This window comes from Oncorhynchus clarkii, chromosome 18, assembly GCF_045791955.1.
Source record: "Oncorhynchus clarkii lewisi isolate Uvic-CL-2024 chromosome 18, UVic_Ocla_1.0, whole genome shotgun sequence".
Lineage (NCBI taxonomy): Eukaryota > Metazoa > Chordata > Actinopteri > Salmoniformes > Salmonidae > Oncorhynchus > Oncorhynchus clarkii.
The window spans coordinates 32,254,762-32,275,375 of NC_092164.1; the positions used below are offsets into that span (position 1 = coordinate 32,254,762).

The 20,614-nt window shown below is 46.1% G+C and overlaps 1 protein-coding gene across 1 annotated transcript; it reads left to right on the forward strand.

Moving 5' to 3' along the window:
- Positions 1-1,316: 1,316 nt before the first annotated feature.
- Positions 1,317-18,576, forward strand: LOC139373339 (uncharacterized). Its single transcript, XM_071113745.1, has 4 exons — positions 1,317-1,404; positions 1,829-6,268; positions 11,164-11,374; positions 16,120-18,576. Exons 2-4 carry the CDS (start codon positions 1,898-1,900, stop codon positions 16,137-16,139), a joined length of 4,602 nt encoding a protein of 1,533 aa, XP_070969846.1. The 5' UTR covers positions 1,317-1,404; positions 1,829-1,897; the 3' UTR covers positions 16,140-18,576.
- Positions 18,577-20,614: the final 2,038 nt, after the last annotated feature.

A 20,614-nucleotide genomic window follows, 5' to 3' on the forward strand; every position in this document is an offset into this window, starting at 1 on the left:
CCCGCAGTTGAAGAAGCCGGATGTGGAGGTCTTGGGCTGGCATGGTTACATGTGGTCTGCGGTTGTGAGGCAGGTTGGACATACTGACAAATTCTCTAAAATAACGTTGGATGCGGCTTATGGTAGAGAAATTAACATTTCATTATCTGGCAAAAGCTCTGGTGGACATTCCTGCAGTCAGAATGCCAATTGTTACTTTTGTGCATATGGAAGATTTCTGGGATCTTTTACTTCAATCCATGAAACATGGGACCAGTACTTTTACTGTTGCATTTATATTTTTGTTCAGTGTATAATTTTATGGGTTTGTTTAAGAAAAATATGTTCTAATAGGATTCTGATTGGGGTGACAAAATCCTACAAGATTTATCAAAAACCTATTGGATCCAATCAGATTACTTTTGATTTTCAATAGGATTCCAATATGATTCTGATAGAGGTAATACAAAATCCTATAGGATTGCCAGAATTATATAGGGTCCTATAGGATTACTTTTGATTCCCAATAGGAAAACACATAATCCAATAGAATTCCAATAGGATTCTATAAGAAATCGAGAACCCTGTAGGACCCAATATGATTACTTTCCATTTCAAATCGGAAAAAAGTTGTCCAATAGGATTCTGATAGAGGTGACACAAAATCCTATAAGATTGTGAGAATCTAATGGGATTCTATAGGATAAATCACAATTTTTGACTTGGGAATCCACCAGGGAAGACCGGTTAAAGCTTTTCACATCACCTAGGATAATTTACATTATCTCAACCCTCATGTTCTGGCTGAGGTGACCCCTTCTCTCCTTTCCTTCTTTCTTTCTTTCTTTCTTTCTTTCTTTCTTTCTTTCTTTCTTTCTTTCTCTCTCTCTCTCTCTCTCTCTCTCTCTCTCTCTCTCTCTCTCTCTCTCTCTCTCTCTCTCTCTCTCTCTCCCTCCCTCCCTCCCTCCCTCCCTCCCTCCCTCCCTCCCAATTAGAGGGACGAGGGGGTGACCGGCAGACGGGAGTCTTCTTTAAACGCCCTTTCTTGGGTCGGCCATTATGGTGTGTGCCACTAACTCCCCTGATGGAATTAAATGGAATTAGTGGATTACAGTAGTCGGACAGCACTGCAGTTGGGGAATATTTACTACCAATGGAGGTGTTTCAAATTGACATGCTCTAATTCACAGTGTAGTCGTCATTAAGATAATCGAGCTATGTAGACATTATTAATCCTGACTTTTTGACAGCATCGATTAATCAACTCTATCGGAAAGCTTTAGATAGAGACCAATCTTCCAGTTGGTGCTTTGAACGCATTAAGAACAACGGGTGGCGCACAGTCGCCCGTCATTCAGAAGCTGACTCCTCTCAAACCAACACAGAGGGGGATATAAAGCATTACTGCGGAATACCCAGGATTTGGTGAGTTTGGAAAATGATTTTTGAACATTTTTTGCGTGCATGCTTAAAACGAGGAGTGCTTAATTGTGGTGAACGCTTGGCTTGCAAATGTATAGCTACATGCAGACCAGAGGCATAGTTGGTATGTATGTTCACTTTTTATGATTAGAGAAAGTAACCATCATGGGAGGAAGAACCTGTGTAAAATGTCACCCAGTAAATAGGCTACGTAGGTGAGTTACATAGCCTCTACACATGATATAAAGTACAAAGTAGGCCTATTAATAGGCAACATTTCAATATAAAGTCTATTTTGATTTGAAAGCAAAGTGACGCACTCATTTTTCTCCAGTTTTCTATGATCAGTTTGAAAGGGAATATGCTATACAATTTAAATCACAACATATGTTTATTATAATTATTACATATGTGTCCTTTTTGACAGACCTGTTGCCAGAGCGTTAAAAGAAAGGAAGATTAGGCAACTTGCCAAAAGCAAGACCTCTTCTCTGTTATGTCTGTCTCCTCTTTACCGGAATGGAAACAACTCCTGCTAGAGCGAAAGAGGAGGGAGGAGGAGGAGCGAGAGAAGAGAGAAAAAGAGGAGGAGGACAAACTCGCCAGCATGCCTGCCTGGAAGCGAGGGATCATCCAGAGGAGGAGAATGAAACAGGAGAGTTTCGGGGACAAGGAGAGGGAGGGCCCCCTCCAAGTCAAGGAGGGCAGGTCCCCCTCTGATCCTGCGAGTGACCTGGACAGCTCTACACTAGTGCAGCTGGGAAGTGAACCACCACTCAGCCCAGACATCACGGGGCCTTGGCTGGATGAAGAGGCTAAACCGCAGTGTCTGGTGTTAAAGGAGACCATCATCCCTGTCGGACAAAACTCATTCATTCGCACACATGGCGGATGGAGGAGGGGAAGAGAAGCAGAGAGGGCTGGGGAGATGGGCCACGAGAAAGGGAATGAGCAGGAAATAGAAGTAGGGAGAGAGAGGCAAAAGGAGAAAGAAAGAGGCCACGTCAAAGGTCATGATGGAGAGTCTGGGAAGGGAAGAGATATAGAAATACAAATAGAGCGATACAGGGACAGGAGTGGGGGCAGAGAAAGGGACAGGAGTGCCGGGAGAGAGACGAGCCGGGATACTGTGAGAGACAGGGAAAGGGATTGCCCGAGAGGGAGAAAAGAGGAGGAGAGGGAGGAGGGAGACTCAAATTCTCCAACCCCGAAGTACTCCTATCCACTAGTCCCAGGCCTTCATACTATCAGAGCAGACAACATCATCATTATTGAACAGGACAGAAAGGGAAGTGATGAATGGAGGGGTAGAAGGAGAGAGTCAGAGAGGGATAGGGAGGTGATGGAAGAGGAGCAGGAAAATAGAGATGTAAAGATGGACCTCAAGGAGTTTCTGGCTGGTGGAGGGAGTGTCACAGAGATCCGAGCATCAGAAATATTGATCATTAAACCCTTAGCTGGCACTGAGGACTCAAGAAGTGGAGGTCTCAAAGGGACAGGCAGGGAAGGAGATGGAGAAAGAGGGAGAGATGCAAAGTGCAATAAAGATGGAGGGAAAGACTGTGAGAGGCAGCTGGAGAGAGAGGTGGCATGGCTGATGATGAAAGATAAAGAGAGGGAAAACTTGAGGGAGAAAGACCGACCACGGACACAAGTAGCTTCTTCAGAAAAAGAGGATAGGAGATATGGTGACACAGATGACAGTATCCACAACGAGAGAGGAGTTAGGGTGAGTGAGCTGCTGAGTAAATTTGGGGAGCACACAAAAAAATTCAGGGAACATCCAAAACCCCCATCCCGGTCTAAAAGCTCAGAGTGTTTCATCCGGCCTGGCAGGGGCAGAGAACCGTTTTGTCTGGATGATGGAGACAGGAGAGGGGAGGAGGAACATGCAGGATTCAGGGGTGTGCCCAAGCGGTCATTCAGCTTCTCTGACCGTGTGATATGCACAAAGGAGAATGGCATGCAGGACGAGGGGAACCATGATAGGAAGGTGGTGGAGAGGACATGTTCAGACAGGAGGGTGGCAGCAAAGGGAGATGTAGTGGAGGGGGAATGGTCAGAGAGGGGAGGCAAGCAGGAGTGCTGGACCTGGCTTTCAGATAAAGTGCCTGTGGGGAAGCATAGAGAGGGATGCATAAAAGCAGACAGGGCGGTAGGGGGACAGCACGAGAGACGGCCTGCTTTGGAAAGTAACGCCGGAAAAGAGATTGACCGTTGGGTCGAGAGAGTAACAGGAGTGGAGTTAGATTTGAGCAACAAGGGGACAGAGGAACTCACAGAGAATATGTATGGGGAGGCAGGGTTTACAATGGCCTCACTTAGAAACACCGAGGCCTCGTTTGCGCGAAGAGTGCCCATCAGACAGGATGGTCGAGAGAGAGCAGTGGAAAGAGAGGTGGAGCAAACGAGAGAAGAAAGCGAGAGAGGGTTGGACAAGGCGAGGAGCAAAGGGAGAGAGGGGGTGGGTGGAAGAGAGGCAGAACCTCAAGTGCGGGAGAGAAGGGAGTCAGACTTTAGGCGAGGATCAGAGGTAAGGGACATGAAGAGGGTATCAGAGGTAAAGGACATGAAGAGGGTATCAGAGGTAAGGGACATGAAGAGGGTATCAGAGGTAAGGGACTGCACAATTTCAGTTGAAACAACTCAGCAAAACTGTGTGATCACCCTCTCCATAGACAGAGCCAGTCCTCCTCAGTCTGTCGATAGTCATTACAACCGCGTGTCAGCGTTTACAGAGTGCTCATCAACCTTGCTCAGTAGTGTGGCACATAAAGGAACAGATTGGCATAGTAGTCAAGGAGCCCCGGGACACCATTCAACCCAGTCACCACTGTCACAGCACACAGAGGATCTTATCAACAAGATAGAGAGAGTGGGGGGGGCAGTGAATGAACGTGACAATCACAAAGGGACCCAAACATTGATGCTGGATGGCAAAGGCGTGGTGAGGGAGGACACAGAGACTGAGAGAGGGAGCAAAGCTTATAGGGAGCCAGGTGAGGTAAGCAAGGACACTATACTTTCACCTGGCGCACACGTGCACAGTCATGTTTACCCCAAAAAGTCAGTTCTTGAAGTGACCCCTAAGTGTCCTAAGTCTCCAAAGTGCTTTGCCTCAGTTGGAATCCCTCCAATGCCACTTGAGATACACATACCCAGGACCGTGTTCTATGGTGTGGGGGAGGCAAGCCTCCAAAGCGAATACGACCGGAGCTGCGAAGGAGAGGGAGGAAAAGGTGTGGAGAGGAAGGACAGTTGCAGGATCGGCAAGCCCTTGTCTCACATCGAATCCTTGCGAGAGAAAATCCAACAGAGAGAGAAGGAGAGGCTGAGGAACAAGGAGGGAGTGGCAACGACGGGGGATGATGGAGATGCGACTGAGGGGACAGAAAAGGCTGGGACTAGAAGGACTAGAAAAGCTTCATGTTCAGACTGGTGTGAGGAAGGAGAGATGGGGAACGAAATAGAGCGAGAGAGACAGAGACAGGAAGGCTCCCCACCGCAGACAACATCCACTCAGTTTGACGTCACACAGGAAGTGAGCGTGTCGAAAGCCGTCTCCCAGCTTCCTGTTCCTCTCTCGTTCTCGCAAGCTGTCAAAGGAGAGAAAGAAACCAGAGGGATCTCCATTGCAGCCTGTGAAGTAGCCTTGTTCAGCTCTCACACGACTGAGAGAGGGGAAGATCCAACCAAACATGTACTAGCAGAGTTACGGTGCGACAGGGGTCGGCAGAGGAAACAGAACACCGGAGGCAGAGGAGAAGAAGGAGAGGATAAACTCTCAGAGGAAGAGTACAGGCTGCATTATCTGCCTCCTTCACACTCTCCCGCGCCCTTAGACTCTCTCTCCCCCTCTCTGCTTCACCCTCCCTCTCTTGCTGAAATGAGCCGGATCTATAACTTGAAAACGGTGGGGTCCAGGGCGGCGGTGTGCATGAGTGACAGGACCGTGGATAGGCCTATCCCATCACACACTCCTAAGGTACAGTCCGACATATCTGCAGAACAACAGGAGCCATGCAGTCCAGAGAGATCAGTTGGGAGGCTGACACAGAAGCAGCTGTGGGGTGGTGGTGGGGCTCCTGGGAATAAAGCCTCTTCCAGCGATGAGAAGTCCGGACTTCAGACTGTACAGCGGCAGGTGGATCAGCTTCAGTTGCGAGAACAACAGGAAGTACAGAGACTATCACATGATGACAATGCAGCACAGTCGTCTTTTGGACAAAATATGAATTTGAAAGATAAAGAGTCTAAAGCTCAGCAAAGCCCTAGGATATCACACAACCAGCCTAATAAGGAACCTCAGCAGAAGCATCCGAGGCAAATGGACCAGCAAACAATCCTAAATCCCAGAAAATCTCAGTCCAATCTGCAACTGCACTCTGAAAGGCCTCCTCAACCCAAGCAGGCCCAGTCCAACCAACCCAAACAGGCCCGATCCATTACCATCAACTCCAGATCTGTCCTGACCCCCTCTCCTGAGAACTTATTACACCCAGACCAGGGAGTACCAACCACCCCATCAGCTTCCCCATCCCAGTCCCCCTCCGTCTCTCCCTCCCCTTCCCCTTCTCCGGCCCATTTCACCATCAGAAGCTTCTCTGGGGGCCAGCAGGTCAAGAGGGGCACCACCATCACCATCACCCCCAGGAAGCCTGTTGGAGGGGCAGCCGTGGAAGCTGTTTCTGTATCCTCTAGACCCCTGGCCAATACGTCTGCCCAGTCCCAGATGCCTGTCCTAACCGAGGAAGGAGAGAGAGGCAAGAAGAGGTACCCCACTGCGGAGGAGATCGAAGTGATCGGCGGGTATCAGAACCTGGACAAGTCCTGCCTGGTCAAGACTTCCAAAGCATCTCCCAAAGGGGTGAGTGTAGACTGCCGTTTGGCATATTGCAGACTATGCACTATAAATTGTATTGATGAAGTATCACATCTTGTAGTGATGATCATGGGATCCCATCATCTAAGGTTGTGTTTAATGAAGACCCAATTGGTAAAACAAAACGAAAATAGCAGAAAATGGCTTGAATAGATTATCAGTGTGTTATGGGATAAGATCGATGATAGTGTTTTGAGTTGTCACACATACTGTGACTGTCAGAAAACATCACCTCTTTCCTACTTGCTTCCATTTGAACCTTTTTATCACCCCCCCCCCCCCCCCCCCCCCCGCCCCCCCACACACTATCATGTAGAATCCCCTTTCACTCGCATTAGAACATCCTGTTTGATTGAACTGAGGAGTTAGAACACGTCAACTGAGCTAAGCCTGTTAAAGCCTTATCAAGCACGACATCATGATTCTCAGCTGTAAAGTAGCCTAAAATTACTAGCAGTGGCTGTGTGGTATCATTTAATAATAAACTAATTATAAACCCGTTATAAATCATTTGTTAGGGTGACCGTAATGTATAGAATTACCAGTCACGTTCAAATGAGCCTTCATGTAACACTTGAGGAAATCACACCGACAACTAGAGCCACCCTTCCTCCTCCCCCCTATCTAATTCTGTCTGTCTGACCGGAGGTTTTGCAGAGACGAGGTATGTGGGTTGTGAATCAGTCATCACTTTTTTCTGTTTCATATAGAAAGACAAGTTATCGCACAAAAGTTCAAAATGCTTTTAACATTGCGTCCCCTTTTCGTGAAAACAATTGGAGCCATAGCCTGTTAGAGACAGGATGCTTCCGGGTACCATTTCAGACACAGAAGAGTCTTTTAGAGTACTGTAATTAGGACGCCTACATAACAAAGTGGCTCATCAGGGCAGAACTAAAGACAAGGCTGGCAGTCTCCCCACACAAATAGAGCAAGAGGTTTAGAATGGGATGAGTCAGGTACAGTCTGTTTATATAGTAAGTTAGACCAGAATGTGCATATTTAGAGCAATTACTGTATACAGTATACCTATTGTTATATACTTAAACATGTATGGTTCATGTACTGTACTTTACTCAGGCAGCATGACCTTTAGTATAACGCACGTTGCTATTGTACTTTGCCTATCAGCATCTTGTTTCCTTTCGTTTTCTGTAAGATGCTACACAGTTCACGGACTGCGTCACACCATTATGTTGCAGGTTACTTCCTCTGCCAGATCCTGTCTTTCAATGAGTCTGCCGTTGTTGCCTTCCCGACAAGTCTTCCTTTGTATTTTCCTGTTTCTGCTGAGTTTGTTCTGCTGCATTGGAATTTTGGCAAGCGTTGACCTATTGGCATATAACAACAGAGTAGGAAAGAAATTAATAGTCTCGCGATGCCAATGACATCCTTTCAAGACTTGTTCAAATATGGGAATGAATGATAACACCTAAAAAAAAATTACTAACTTGTTAATTTAGCAATGGCACTTGAGGAAGCTCTCGCCATGTTTATTGTATAGTTTTTGCAACATTTGACTAATGATGCTATCCTACTGTAACCTAATTTCCAATTTATACTTCTTCAAATGGGGTCATCAGGCCCAATTTTGGTGCGACTGAGGAGAAACAGCCTCTCATTTGTCAGTGAAAGAGGAGGGTGGGGTTAAACAGAAGTGTAGTGAGGGGAAGCTCAACAACCTTGTGATACCCTAGCTGACACTGCCTGTCTGAGTCCCTGGTCAAAACTAGTGCACTTTACAGAGAAAAGGGTGACATTTTGGATGCATTCACTGGGTATTTGCTCTCATTTCCTCTTTCAGGCCTGCTCACTTCCTCTGAATGATAGAGACAGAGAAATAGCAAATATAGGGTGAGTGGGGTAAATTGAGCCAAAAAATTAGTTGAGCCACCCCTCGTTTCTAAGAAACCGTACACAAGATTAATCATGTGACCAAATGTTTAGGAAGAGGTCATCATTTCATGTAGTCTATGAAGGAAGAAACCACATGGAAAATGTGGTAAGCAAGTTAGTTAAAAAAAATTAAGATTTTCACAAACTCAAATGAACATATTGTGTTGTAGGTTTCATGATGCTTGCATCTAAACCAAATGTTAGAGTTTTAAGATTGTTTTATACATCAGTTGGGGTCTCTATAAGCTACAATATGAGGTCCTAAACCTAGCATGAAAGTGCCTACTAGCTGTGTGGGCTAATATATAGTAGTTTGCCTTGGGATAAGTTGAGCCCATGTCCATGGGTTAAGTCAGGGTTTCCTAAACTCAGTCCTCTGGATCCAAAGGGGTTCATGTTTTGTTTTTACCCCTAGCACTACAAATCTGATTCAATTCATCAAAGCTTGATGATGAGTTCATTATTTGAATCAGAACCGAGTTTGGGAAACGCTGGGGTAAGTTGAGCCAACGGCCACCAAACCCCATTCAAATTATGATTACATTTAGTCAGTTTTATGCATTATATGCATAGTATTTTTGCCACCTGTCATGCATATGAACTAAAGATCGTGCATTTTTATTATGACAGAGCAGACATCATCATGCGGCAGGGTAGCCTAGTGGTTAGAGCGTTGGACTAGTAACCGGAAGGTTGCAAGTTCAAATCCCCGAGCTGACAAGGTACAGATCTGTCATTCTGCCCCTGAACAGGCAGTTAACCCAGGCCGTCATTGAAAATAAGAATTTGTTCTTAACTGACTTGCCTAGTTAAATAAAGGTTAAAAAAAATATTTAAAAAAAGAAATGCCCCGTGTTTACAAACGTAAACAAGCAGGGGTGTAGCCCCCCTCGAGGTTCTTAAGAGTTCAGACATGGAAGTGAGAGAAGGGAAAAAGTCCATTTGAGCAGCAGTAAGGGATGTTTTTTTTGTTTGACTGAATGACACTGAAGAGGTACATTGACAAAAAAGAACTGTACCTGTTCGAAAGAGAGGCTATGATAGAGTAACAGAGGCACACAAGGTCTTATCTGATGACATGGAGTCTGAGATGATAAACATATCAAGACTCTTGCGGACCAATTTCATTGGGCTTAGTAGCCTCAAATGCAGAGAATTTGCCTACAAATTGGCACATGGAAACAACATCCCTGTCCCAGACAAGTGGTCAAGAAATGGGAGGATAAGTGATATTGAACAGAGAGATCTATATCTGAATGTAGGTATACATTTAGGATATACAATATACCACTCCCCCATTTCATTAATTCAACTTTGACCTACCAGCACCATCACCCATTGTCACAGGACTCCATCACCCACTTACCCTAAGGCTGCTCAACTTACCCGTCACTATGCTTAAGAGACCACTTTATTTGGACAAGCTATGTTTTCAAAACTGTTATGTTTACATTAATTCTGATTATTTCCAGGGATACACAACATCCTTTGTTAGAAAGAATACTATATTTCCCTTGACGTGGTGACGCTGAATGTAAAAAAAGGCTCAACATACCCCGATCTCCCCTACAGACTGGTTTTCAGTGAATAAATGATGCAGGGTTGTTTATTAATCAACTATGATACAGGATGTGGAGAATGACAAAGTATCATCCTCTGTAACTGAATGGACATACTCTGACTGAAATCATCCAAATATATCCAAACCTAATTGGATGCATTATTCACCTGAATGAATCTCACCCACTCTGTCCACACTGAGTAATGAGAAAACCCCCAAGAATTGTTTGTTTGGTATCTGTTCGGCACCAAATCCTGTAATGTACTCCTAGCTGTTAAGCACAGCTCTCCTTTACTATAGTCATCCTGCTGTAACTCTTCCGTAGCCTATTGGTGGCCACCTGTTGCTCACGTTGCTGTCCTAGAGACTGTTTGCCGTCAGCTCCTCTGAGCAGCAGCATCATCTCACAGAGGGGGGTGACTTCCTCCTCATCCTCGGTCAGATCTTTTGTCTCGCCCTTCCTCAATCCCTAGGTTCCCTTGGCACATCTATTTCTCTCAAACTAGACCAAGGCACCATTCTCGTCAACAGTGGCTGCCCCACATCCTGTGTAAGAATTTTTTTTGAGTATTCGTAAAGGTTCCCGATGTGACTATTTTATTTTATTTAACCTTATTTTACCAGGCAAGTTAGTTTAGAACAAATTCTTATTTACAATGACGGCCTACCCCGGCCAAACCCAGACGACGCTGGGACAATTGTGCACCGCCCTATGGGACTCCCAATCATGGCCGGATGTGATACAGCCTGGATTCGAACCAGGGACTGTAGTGACACCTCTTGCACTGAGATGCAGTGCCTTAGACCACTGTGCCACTCGGGTGCAGCGATTGACACAGTGCGCCTCCTTTCTTCCTCATTCTCTCTCTCTGGTTCTCTGTCTGTCCTCCATCTTCTCCCCTGCTGTGTTAGCCTGGGTTAATCTGTTCAGTCAGGGATTAGCCTCCTGGGCCTGAGCTTGATTCGTCTAACTTCTCTCACACCAGTTTATTATCAGGAGTGTGTGGACAGTCAGTCTGTTGTGAATATAAATGTACTACACCGACCTATAATATAATGTACTATAACGACCTACATATACCTCCCAGGGGCCAGGTTTGACTTCCTTTTGGGTCCAGGCAGCAACTTTGTTTACACCAAAGTGAACGCAGTGTCCGTGCTAAGTAAACAAACTGTAGGTTACACACATTTTTGTCAGGGAGGGTCCGACTAATTATGTCGTTTTTATGGGTGCCTTCACTATCTCCCTTTCATACGAAATAAGGGCAACACTGCAAGTACAGGTTATTTTTTGTTATTGTTCTTGAAGCATGTCCATCCTTATTATGTAACACTGCAATGTGGTCAGGCTGTCTATAAGGGTGTGGCTCATTTGTGTGAACTGTACTAAGCCTCTCTCCTGTGTCTTGTTTGCCCCCTCCAGGTGAAGGTGTGCTTCGACGAGAACCAGCTGGAGCAGGTGTGTGAGTACCCATCAGAGACCTCCATGTTTGACTCCACCCACTACCCCTTACTTGGTCAGGTGAAAGGGAGGGAGGAGGAGGTGGAGGAAGACGAGGAGGAGAGAGGAGTGCTTGTGTCCAGGAGCAGCAGGAATGTGGGGGCAGCGGTTGGCCTGAGAGTGCTGAGAGTGGGTCAGTATATGTCACTTCCTTACAAATACACTACATGACCAAAATTATGGGCATTAATATGGAGTTGGTCCCCCCTTTGTTATTATAACAGCCTTCACTCTTCTGGGTAGGCTTTCCACTAGATGTTGGAACAGTGCTCCAGGGACTTGCTTCCATTTAGCCATAAGAGCATTAATGCAGTCGGGCACTGATGTTGAATGATTAGGCCTGGCTCGCAGACGGCATTCCAATTCATTCCAAAGGTTTTCGATGGGGTTGAGGTCAGGGCTCTGTGCAGGCCAGTCAAGTTCTGCCACACCGATCTCAGCATTTCTGTATGAACCTTGCTTTATGCACAGGGGCATTGTCATGTTGAAACAGGAAAGGGCCTTCCCCAAACTGTTGCCACAAAGTTGGAAGCAAAGAATCGTCTAGAATGTCATTGTATGCTGTAGCGTTAAAATGACCATTCACTGGAACTAAGGGGCCTAGCACGAACCATGAAAAACGGCCCCAAACCATTATTTTTCCTCCACTAAACTTTACAGTTGGCTCTATGCATTGGGTCAGGTAGCGTTCTTCTGGCATCTGCCAAGCCCAGATTCATCCATCGGACTGCCAGATGGTGAAGCATGATCATTCCAGAGAGCGCGTTTCCCATGCTCCAGTCTAATGGCTGCAAGCTCTACACCACTCCAGCCAACGCTTGGCATTGCACATGGTGATCTTAGGCTTGTGTGTGGCTGCTCAGCCATTGATACCCATTTCATGAAGCTCCTGACGAAAAGACGTTGCTTCCAGTATCAGGAATCAAGGTAAGATGCAGACACGTCAAATTGACAATGGTTTAATATTCCAACAGGGGCAGGCAATAGTCAGGTCAAGGCAGGGGTCAGTAAACCAGAGGTGGGGCAACAGTACCGGACGGCAGGCAGGGTCAGGGTAGGCAGAGGTCAACAATCCAGAGGTGGGGCAAAGGTACAGGTCAGCAGGCAGGCTCAGCGTCAGGGACAGGCAGAGTGGTCAGGCAGGCGGGCTCAGAGTCAGGACAGGCAAGGGTCAAAACCAGGAGGGTGAGAAAAAGGAGAGACTGGAAAAAACAGGAGCTGAGAAAAAACGCTGGTTGACTTGACAAACAAGACGAACTGGCAACGGACAAACAGAGAACACAGGAGACAAAGGGCTGTGAGACATACGTAGGTTTGACTCTGGACACATGAAAGGTGGGATGTATACGAAGAGTACTTGGCAACAGAAGACTAACAGCAGAGGGGCTAATAATCTTGGAAATGGGAAATGGACCGATAAACCGGGGAGTTTGCCGGATTCCACCCGGAGGGACAGATCCCGGGTGGATAACCATACCTCCTGCCCGAGACGATACCGGGGAGCCGGGGTCCGATGGCGATCCGCCTGTCGTTGATACCTGGAGGTGGTCTTGAGGAGGGTCGACCGGGATTTCCTCCAGGTACGACGACAGCGACGGACAAACATCTGGGCAGAAGGAACACGGCCCTCTTCCTCCTGCTCGGGGAAGAGCGGGGGCTGATATCCCAGGGAACACTCAATCAGAGATAGGCCTGTGGCAGAGCAGGGAAGGCTGTTGTGGGCGTACTCAACCCACACCAGCTGCTGCCTCCAGGAGGTGGGATTGGCGGAGACCAGGCAGCGCAGAGTAGTCTCAAGATCCTGCTTGGCTCTCTCTGACTGGCCATTGGACTGGGGATGGAACCCAGAAGACAGGCTGGTCAACAACCCAATGAGGGCACAGAATACCTTCCAGAACCGGGACAAGAACTGAGGCCCCCAGTCGGAGACCATGTCCGCGGGCAGTCCATGGATCCGGAAGAGGTGCTGCACCAGGAACTGGGCCATCTCCTTGGCCGAGGGTAGTTTAGGGAGAGTTATGTAGTGAGCGGCCTTGGAAAAATGGTCAACCACAGTCAGGATGGCGTTGTTGCCCTCAGACAGGGGAAGACTCATGACGAAATCCAGGGAAATATGGGACCAGGATCGGTGAGGGGCAGGCAGTGGTTGCAGAAGACCAGCCGGCGCTTGCCGAGGAGTCTTATGTTGGGCACAGACCGTGCATGCGTATACAAACGCGGCAACATCCGGAACCATCATAGGCCACCAAAAGCATTGTCGCACGAAGGCCAGGGTCCGACGGGACCCCGGGTGGCCGGCAAGCCTGGAGGAATGGGCCCACTCCAGGACCGCGGAGAGGACAGCGTTAGGCACAAACATCCGATTATCAGGGCCCCCCCAGGGTTCGGCTGGGACCACTGCGCCTCCCGGACCTGGTTCCCTATACCCCAGTTGAGTGCCGTCACCAAGCACGAGGTGGGAAGGATGGTCTCGGGCTCCGGGGTGGTACCCATGGGGCTATAACAGCAGGACAGTGCATTCGGCTTGACATTCTTGGATACCGGCATTACGAGAGGGAGAAGTTGAACCGTATGAATAGCATGGCCCATCTGGCTTGCCTGGAGTTGAGGCTCTTGGCGGTGTGGAGACACTCCAGGTTCTTGTGGTCGATCCACATGATGAATGTGTGTTCCGCCCCCTCCAGCCAGTTGTTCCATTCCTCCAACGTAATCTTCACCGCGAGAAGCTCACGATTCCCCACATCGTAGTTCTTTTCAGTGGCGTTGATGCGGTGGGAAAAGTAGGTGCAGGGATGTAGCTTGAGGTCCAGGGCAGAATGCTGGGACAGGATCACCCCCACTCCAACATCAGAAGCATCGGCCTCCACCACAAACTGGTGGGAAGTGTCCGGATGAACCAAGATGGGAGCTGTGGCGAAGCGATGTTTGAGGTCCCAGAATGCCCGGTCAGCAGCTGGAGACTAAATTAACAGAACCGTGGGCAAGATGAGTGCAGGGGTAAGCCAGGGTGCCGTATCCCCAGGGTAAAGCGGCGATAGAAGTTGGTGAACCTCAGGAACCCCAAGCGTTGCAGCTGCACCCTGGAAGTAGGCTGGGGCCAATCCACCATCACTCTCCCCTTCCCGGGATCCATTTTCACACTCCCTGCAACGAAGATGAAACCCAGAAAAGATATGGTGGAACGTTTGAACTCGCACTTCTCTGCTTTTACAAACAGCTGGTTCTCCAGGAGGCGTTGGAGAACCTGTCAGACGTGGAGCACATATTCTTGGGTGGAATGGGAGAAGATGAGGACAAAGACAAACCGGTTCAACATGTCCCGGAGAACGTCATTGACCAGACACTGGAACACAACAGGGGCATTGGTAAGGCCAAATGGCATGAACCGATACTCATAATGACCACAGGCCGTGTTGAAGGTGATCTTCCATTTGCAAGGTGGGATCCCTGGGCGTGCGAGCAAAATCCAATTTCCTCTCCCTCCGTTGTTCCTGTAATCACCCATCGATACGGATGGTCAAGCTCTGTAGGTAACTACCGGGCTGCAAGCTTGTCCTTGACCTCCTCAGAGACGCCGTGCAGGAACATATCGAACATTGCCTCTTGATTCCAAGCACTCTCCGCTTGTTCCCACACAGCAGTAGCCCAGGTGAGAGCCCTCCCGGTCATCAGCGTGATGAGGTAGGCTATCTTGGAGCGATCTGAGGGGAAGGAGGAGGGCTGAAGCTTGAAGACGAGGATACATTGAGCTAGGAACGCCCAACAGGTGCTTGGCTCTCCATTGAAGCATTCCGGAGGAGGTAAGTAGGGCTCTCAAGAAGGTGGAGTGATCAATGAGACGGCGCTGCTTGTACTTCGCGGCTGAGCCGTTGTTGCTCCTAGACATTTCCACTTCACAATAAAAGCATTCACAGTTGACCAGGGCAGCTGTAGCAGGGCAGAAATATGAAGAACTGACTTGTTGGAAAACATGACTGTACCATGTTGAAAGTCACTGAGCGCTTCAGTAAGGCCATTCTACTGCCAATATTTGGCTATGGAGATTGCATGGCTGTGTGCTCGATTGTATACACCTGTCAGCAACGGGTGTTGCTATAATAGCCCGAATCCACTCATTTGAAGGTGTGTCCACATACTTTTGTATTTATAGTGCAGCTGAATACCTGTGCAAACCATTGCAAAACATTCTGCAACTTAACCAAGTGTTTCTTATTGGACAAGTCCAGGTTAGTCCCTCTCAGTTTTCGCCCGTCTGCATCCGTTTGGTTTCTAGTGAATACACCCCTCAGTCATGAAATGTGGTTGTCCAGTCTGAAATGTGGTTGTCCAGTCATGAAATGTGGTTGTCCAGTCTGAAATGTGGTTGTCCAGTCATGAAATGTGGTTGTCCAGTCTGAAATGTGGTTGTCCAGTCTGAATTGTGGTTTTCCAGTTTGAAATGTGGTTGTCCAGTCTGAAATGTGGTTGTCCAGTCGGAATGTGGTTGTCCAGTCGGAAATGTGGTTGTCCAGTCTGAAATGTGTTTGTCCAGTCTTAATTGTGGTTGTCCAGTCTGAAATGTGGTTGTCCAGTCTGAAATGTGGTTGTCCAGTCATGACATGTGGTTGTCCAGTCTGAAATGTGGTTGTCCAGTCTGAAATGTGGTTGTCCAGTCATGAAATGTGGTTGTCCAGTCTGAATGTGGTTGTCCAGTCTGAAATGTGGTTGTCCAGTCATGAAATGTGTTTGTCCAGTCTGAAATGTGGTTGTCCAGTCTGAAATGTGGTTGTCCAGTCTGAAATGTGGTTGTCCAGTCTGAAATGTGGTTGTCCAGTCTGAAATGTGGTTGTCCAGTCTGAATTGTGTCTCATAACTCCTCTTTATCTCTCTACTTTACAGATGAGTCTTGCCATCGGTAGACATCAGTCGGCTCGCCAAATTGCTCAAGTTATGTGGTTAAGATTAGATTTTATCTTGCAATATGACTTTTGTTTTCCTGTATTTTGTTTCTTTGAAACTATTCATTTAATGTTTGTAATCTTTTTTGATTTACAATATTTTATTTTACATAGGATCAGGGACTATTGGTTTTGAATAAAAGAAAACAACAGTTTTATGTAGTTTGTGAGATGAATGTGTAACGATGTGCGCTGAGAGTCGGGAAGCAAATTCAGGGAGTGAGTGTTTTAATAATTAAACGCAACATAATACAAACCACAAACAACGCATAGACAGGGAACTGGAACAGAAACAATGACACCTGGAAAAGGAACCAAAGGGAGTGACATATATAGGGAAGGTAATCAGGGAAGTGATGGAGTCCAGGTGTGTCTGATGATGCGCAGGTGCGCGTAACGATGGTGACACGTGTGCCCCATAACGAGCACCTTGGTGACCAAGAAGCTGGAGAGGTAGCACACGTGACAGAATGGTGGATGGAGCCTCAACTCCTCTATTTCAGTGTAAAAGTGTAAAGACAATATGAAAACATGGTACATATTGTAGCCTATAAGTTTTACTATGTACACTTGTTGTATTTTTACTATCAGGTGTGTACTTTTGGGTGATGATCACGTCTATGCAAGTTAGTGGATTACAAATGTATGGTAAAAAGGGTCCGGTCAGTTTAGTTTTAGTTAGCTTAGATCAACAACACAACGTCTCTACTGTATATAAACTCTGCATCAGCACTGTAACGATTCCCGGTGCATTCCAAATGACACCCTATTTCCGACAGGGCTCTGGACAAAAGTACTGCACTATAAAGGGATTAGAATGTCATTTTGGACACATCCTCAATGATGCTTACCGTATATCATCTGGTCCCTGTGCCTGCTGGATTTGCTCATACCGATGACATAAAGAACAGGTCATCTACAAGTCCAAGGTGAATTTTGAGCCTTGTGAACACCCCTCATGTGTAGTTTCTGGTAAACCATGGCTATATGTAACGTCATGACAATTCTCTTTTGTTCAATTACTTTTTCTGTTTGAACCACAACATGGATATCAGCTAGCCTTAATGCACATGATTTAAAACACTGATGATACATTATGGAATAATCACCAATACACATTATTATAATCTTTTTTTTTTTTAGGTTTCACTGTTTGCCCTTTAGTGGAATTAATGTGGTAGAATGAAAAAGAGTAGTATATCTACTGTATCTATGCTAATTTGACTGCATAGTTTTGAATGGAAAAGGTATTATGTTTGTGTCTCTGGTGTTATCATGTGAGACATGGGGGATGTGGGTGAAAACATGATTTAAGGGATGTTTACAACATTTAATCCATAGAATGGTCCTTTGGAGGAAGGATTGGTGACATATATTTAGCATTTGTATCTAAAAGCATAATTGAGAAATAATTCATCAAAGTTGGCATATTTATGAAATGTTGATCTTACACAGGTCTCTTTTTTAAGACTCCATTATGTTTATCTGTAGGTGCTACAAAGCAAACATTGGTGGCATATGAAGCTTTACTGCTTGCTCTGAAATATGAGTAGTGTTTTGTTTTCAATTTTCAAATTTTCTTGCATTAATTTATGAATACTGAAGAATAAGTACATTTTTTGATTTAGCAATTTTTTCTATATATTGTTGAACGTAATATACTCTATGGACATATCAAAGTTCTCTGTTACTTTTAGTTATTATCCAATTTGTAAGCATTAAGAACAGAGTGAATGTGAAAATTGATTCAAAATGGTTGCCCTCTGCTGGTGATTTGCAGGTTGTACAATATGTTGAAAGATTTGCCAAATATTTTTTTATATATTCTATATTCTTGTTTATATTATATTCATTAATTCATGTAAGAAAATTGTTATTGAAATCAAAATACCACTCATGTTTCAAAGTAAGTGGAAAAGATTTACAAGACACAGGTTTTTGTAGCACCTACATATGAAACATGACGTCTTAAAGGAGGCCTGGGTAAGGCCAAAATGTAATAACTATGACAACTTCAATTAATTATTTCTCAATTCTGCTTTTAAATACAAATGTAAAATATATTTCAATTATTCTTCCTCCAAAGAAGCATTCTATGGATTAAATGTTGTGAAATCTCCAAACTCATGGTATTTTGTCATCCTGGTTTTGTGAGGAATCACCGATATCCCAAATAAGGGCACAAACGTTATAATGGCTCCATGGGATGCTGTAATCTCAATTTTAGGTGCTCTTTTTTGATGAAAAATAATCTAAATGAAGAATATCAGATTGATGGTATATCTGATTTATGCTCCCACGTGTGCAATTTTAATACTTGGTTTTATTCTGTTTTCTATTGTGGTCGAAGAAGCTGGCTTCATGAGAGAAAAACATCAAATAAATTATTTGAAACAAATTGAAGTGTCATGATGGGTTGTGTAGATGTGACTATAGAAACATTTATGTTTCAAGGATATTTAGAGAGTATGTGATATTATCATGTCATGGTGGGACTTCTTGTGCACAAACGTGTCTGCATTGATGCAATCATTTACAATTACAAATCAAATCAAATTTTATTTGTCACATACACATGGTTAGCAGATGTTAATGCGAGTGTAGCGAAATGCTTGTGCTTCTAGTTCCGACAATGCAGTAATAACCAAAAAGTAATCTAACTAACAATTCCAAAACTACTGTCTTATACACAGTGTAAGGGGATAAAGAATATGTACATAAGGATATATGAATGAGTGATGGTACAGAGCAGCATAGGCAAGATACAGTAGATGATATCGAGTACAGTATATACATATGAGATGAGTATGTAAACAAAGTGGCATAGTTAAAGTGGCTAGTGATACATGTATTACATAAGGATGCAGGATGATATAGAGTACAGTATATACGTATGCATATGAGATGAATAATGTAGGGTAAGTAACATTATATAAGGTAGCGTTGTTTAAAGTGGCTAGTGATATATTTACATCATTTCCTATCAATTCCCATTATTAAAGTGGCTGGAGTGAGTCAGTGTCATTGTCAGTGTGTTGGCAGCAGCCACTCAATGTTAGTGGTGGCTGTTTAACAGTCTGATGGCCTTGAGATAGAAGCTGTTTTTCAGTCTCTCGGTCCCAGCTTTGATGCACCTGTACTGACCTCGCCTTCTGGATGATAGCGGGGTGAACAGGCACTGGCTCGGGTGGTTGATGTCCTTGATGATCTTTATGGCCTTCCTGTAACATCGGGTGGTGTAGGTGTCCTGGAGGGCAGGTAGTTTGCCCCCGGTGATGCGTTGTGCAGACCTCACTACCCTCTGGAGAGCCTTACGGTTGAGGGCGGAGTAGTTGCCGTACCAGGCGGTGATACAACCCGACAGGATGCTCTCGATTGTGCATCTGTAGAAGTTTGTGAGTGCTTTTGGTGACAAGCCGAATTTCTTCAGCCTCCTGAGGTTGAAGAGGCGCTGCTGCGCCTTCTTCACGATGCTGTCTGTGTGAGTGGACCAATTCAGTTTGTCTGTGATGTGTATGCCGAGGAACTTAAAACTTGCTACCCTCTCCACTACTGTTCCATCGATGTGGATCGGGGGGTGTTCCCTCTGCTGTTTCCTGAAGTCCACAATCATCTCCTTAGTTTTGTTGACGTTGAGTGTGAGGTTATTTTCCTGACACCACACTCCGAGGGCCCTCACCTCCTCCCTGTAGGCCGTCTCGTCGTTGTTGGTAATCAAGCCTACCACTGTTGTGTCGTCCGCAAACTTGATGATTGAGTTGGAGGCGTGCGTGGCCACGCAGTCGTGGGTGAACAGGGAGTACAGGAGAGGGCTCAGAACGCACCCTTGTGGGGACCCAGTGTTGAGGATCAGCGGGGAGGAGATGTTGTTGCCTACCCTCACCACCCGGGGGCGGCCCGTCAGGAAGTCCAGTACCCAGTTGCACAGGGCGGGGTCGAGACCCAGGGTCTCGAGCTTGATGACGAGCTTGGAGGGTACTATGGTGTTGAATGCCGTGCTGTAGTCGATGAACAGCATTCTCACATAGGTATTCCTCTTGTCCAGATGGGTTAGGGCAGTGTGCAGTGTGGTTGAGATTGCATCGTCTGTGGACCTATTTGGGCGGTAAGCAAATTGGAGTGGGTCTAGGGTGTCAGGTAGGGTGGAGGTGATATGGTCCTTGACTAGTCTCTCAAAGCACTTCATGATGACGGATGTGAGTGCTACGGGGCGGTAGTCGTTTAGCTCAGTTACCTTAGCTTTCTTGGGAACAGGAACAATGGTGGCCCTCTTGAAGCATGTGGGAACAGCAGACTGGTATAGGGATTGATTGAATATGTCCGTAAACACACCGGCCAGCTGGTCTGCGCATGCTCTGAGGGCGCGGCTGGGGATGCCGTCTGGGCCTGCAGCCTTGCGAGGGTTAACACGTTTAAATGTTTTACTCACCTCGGCT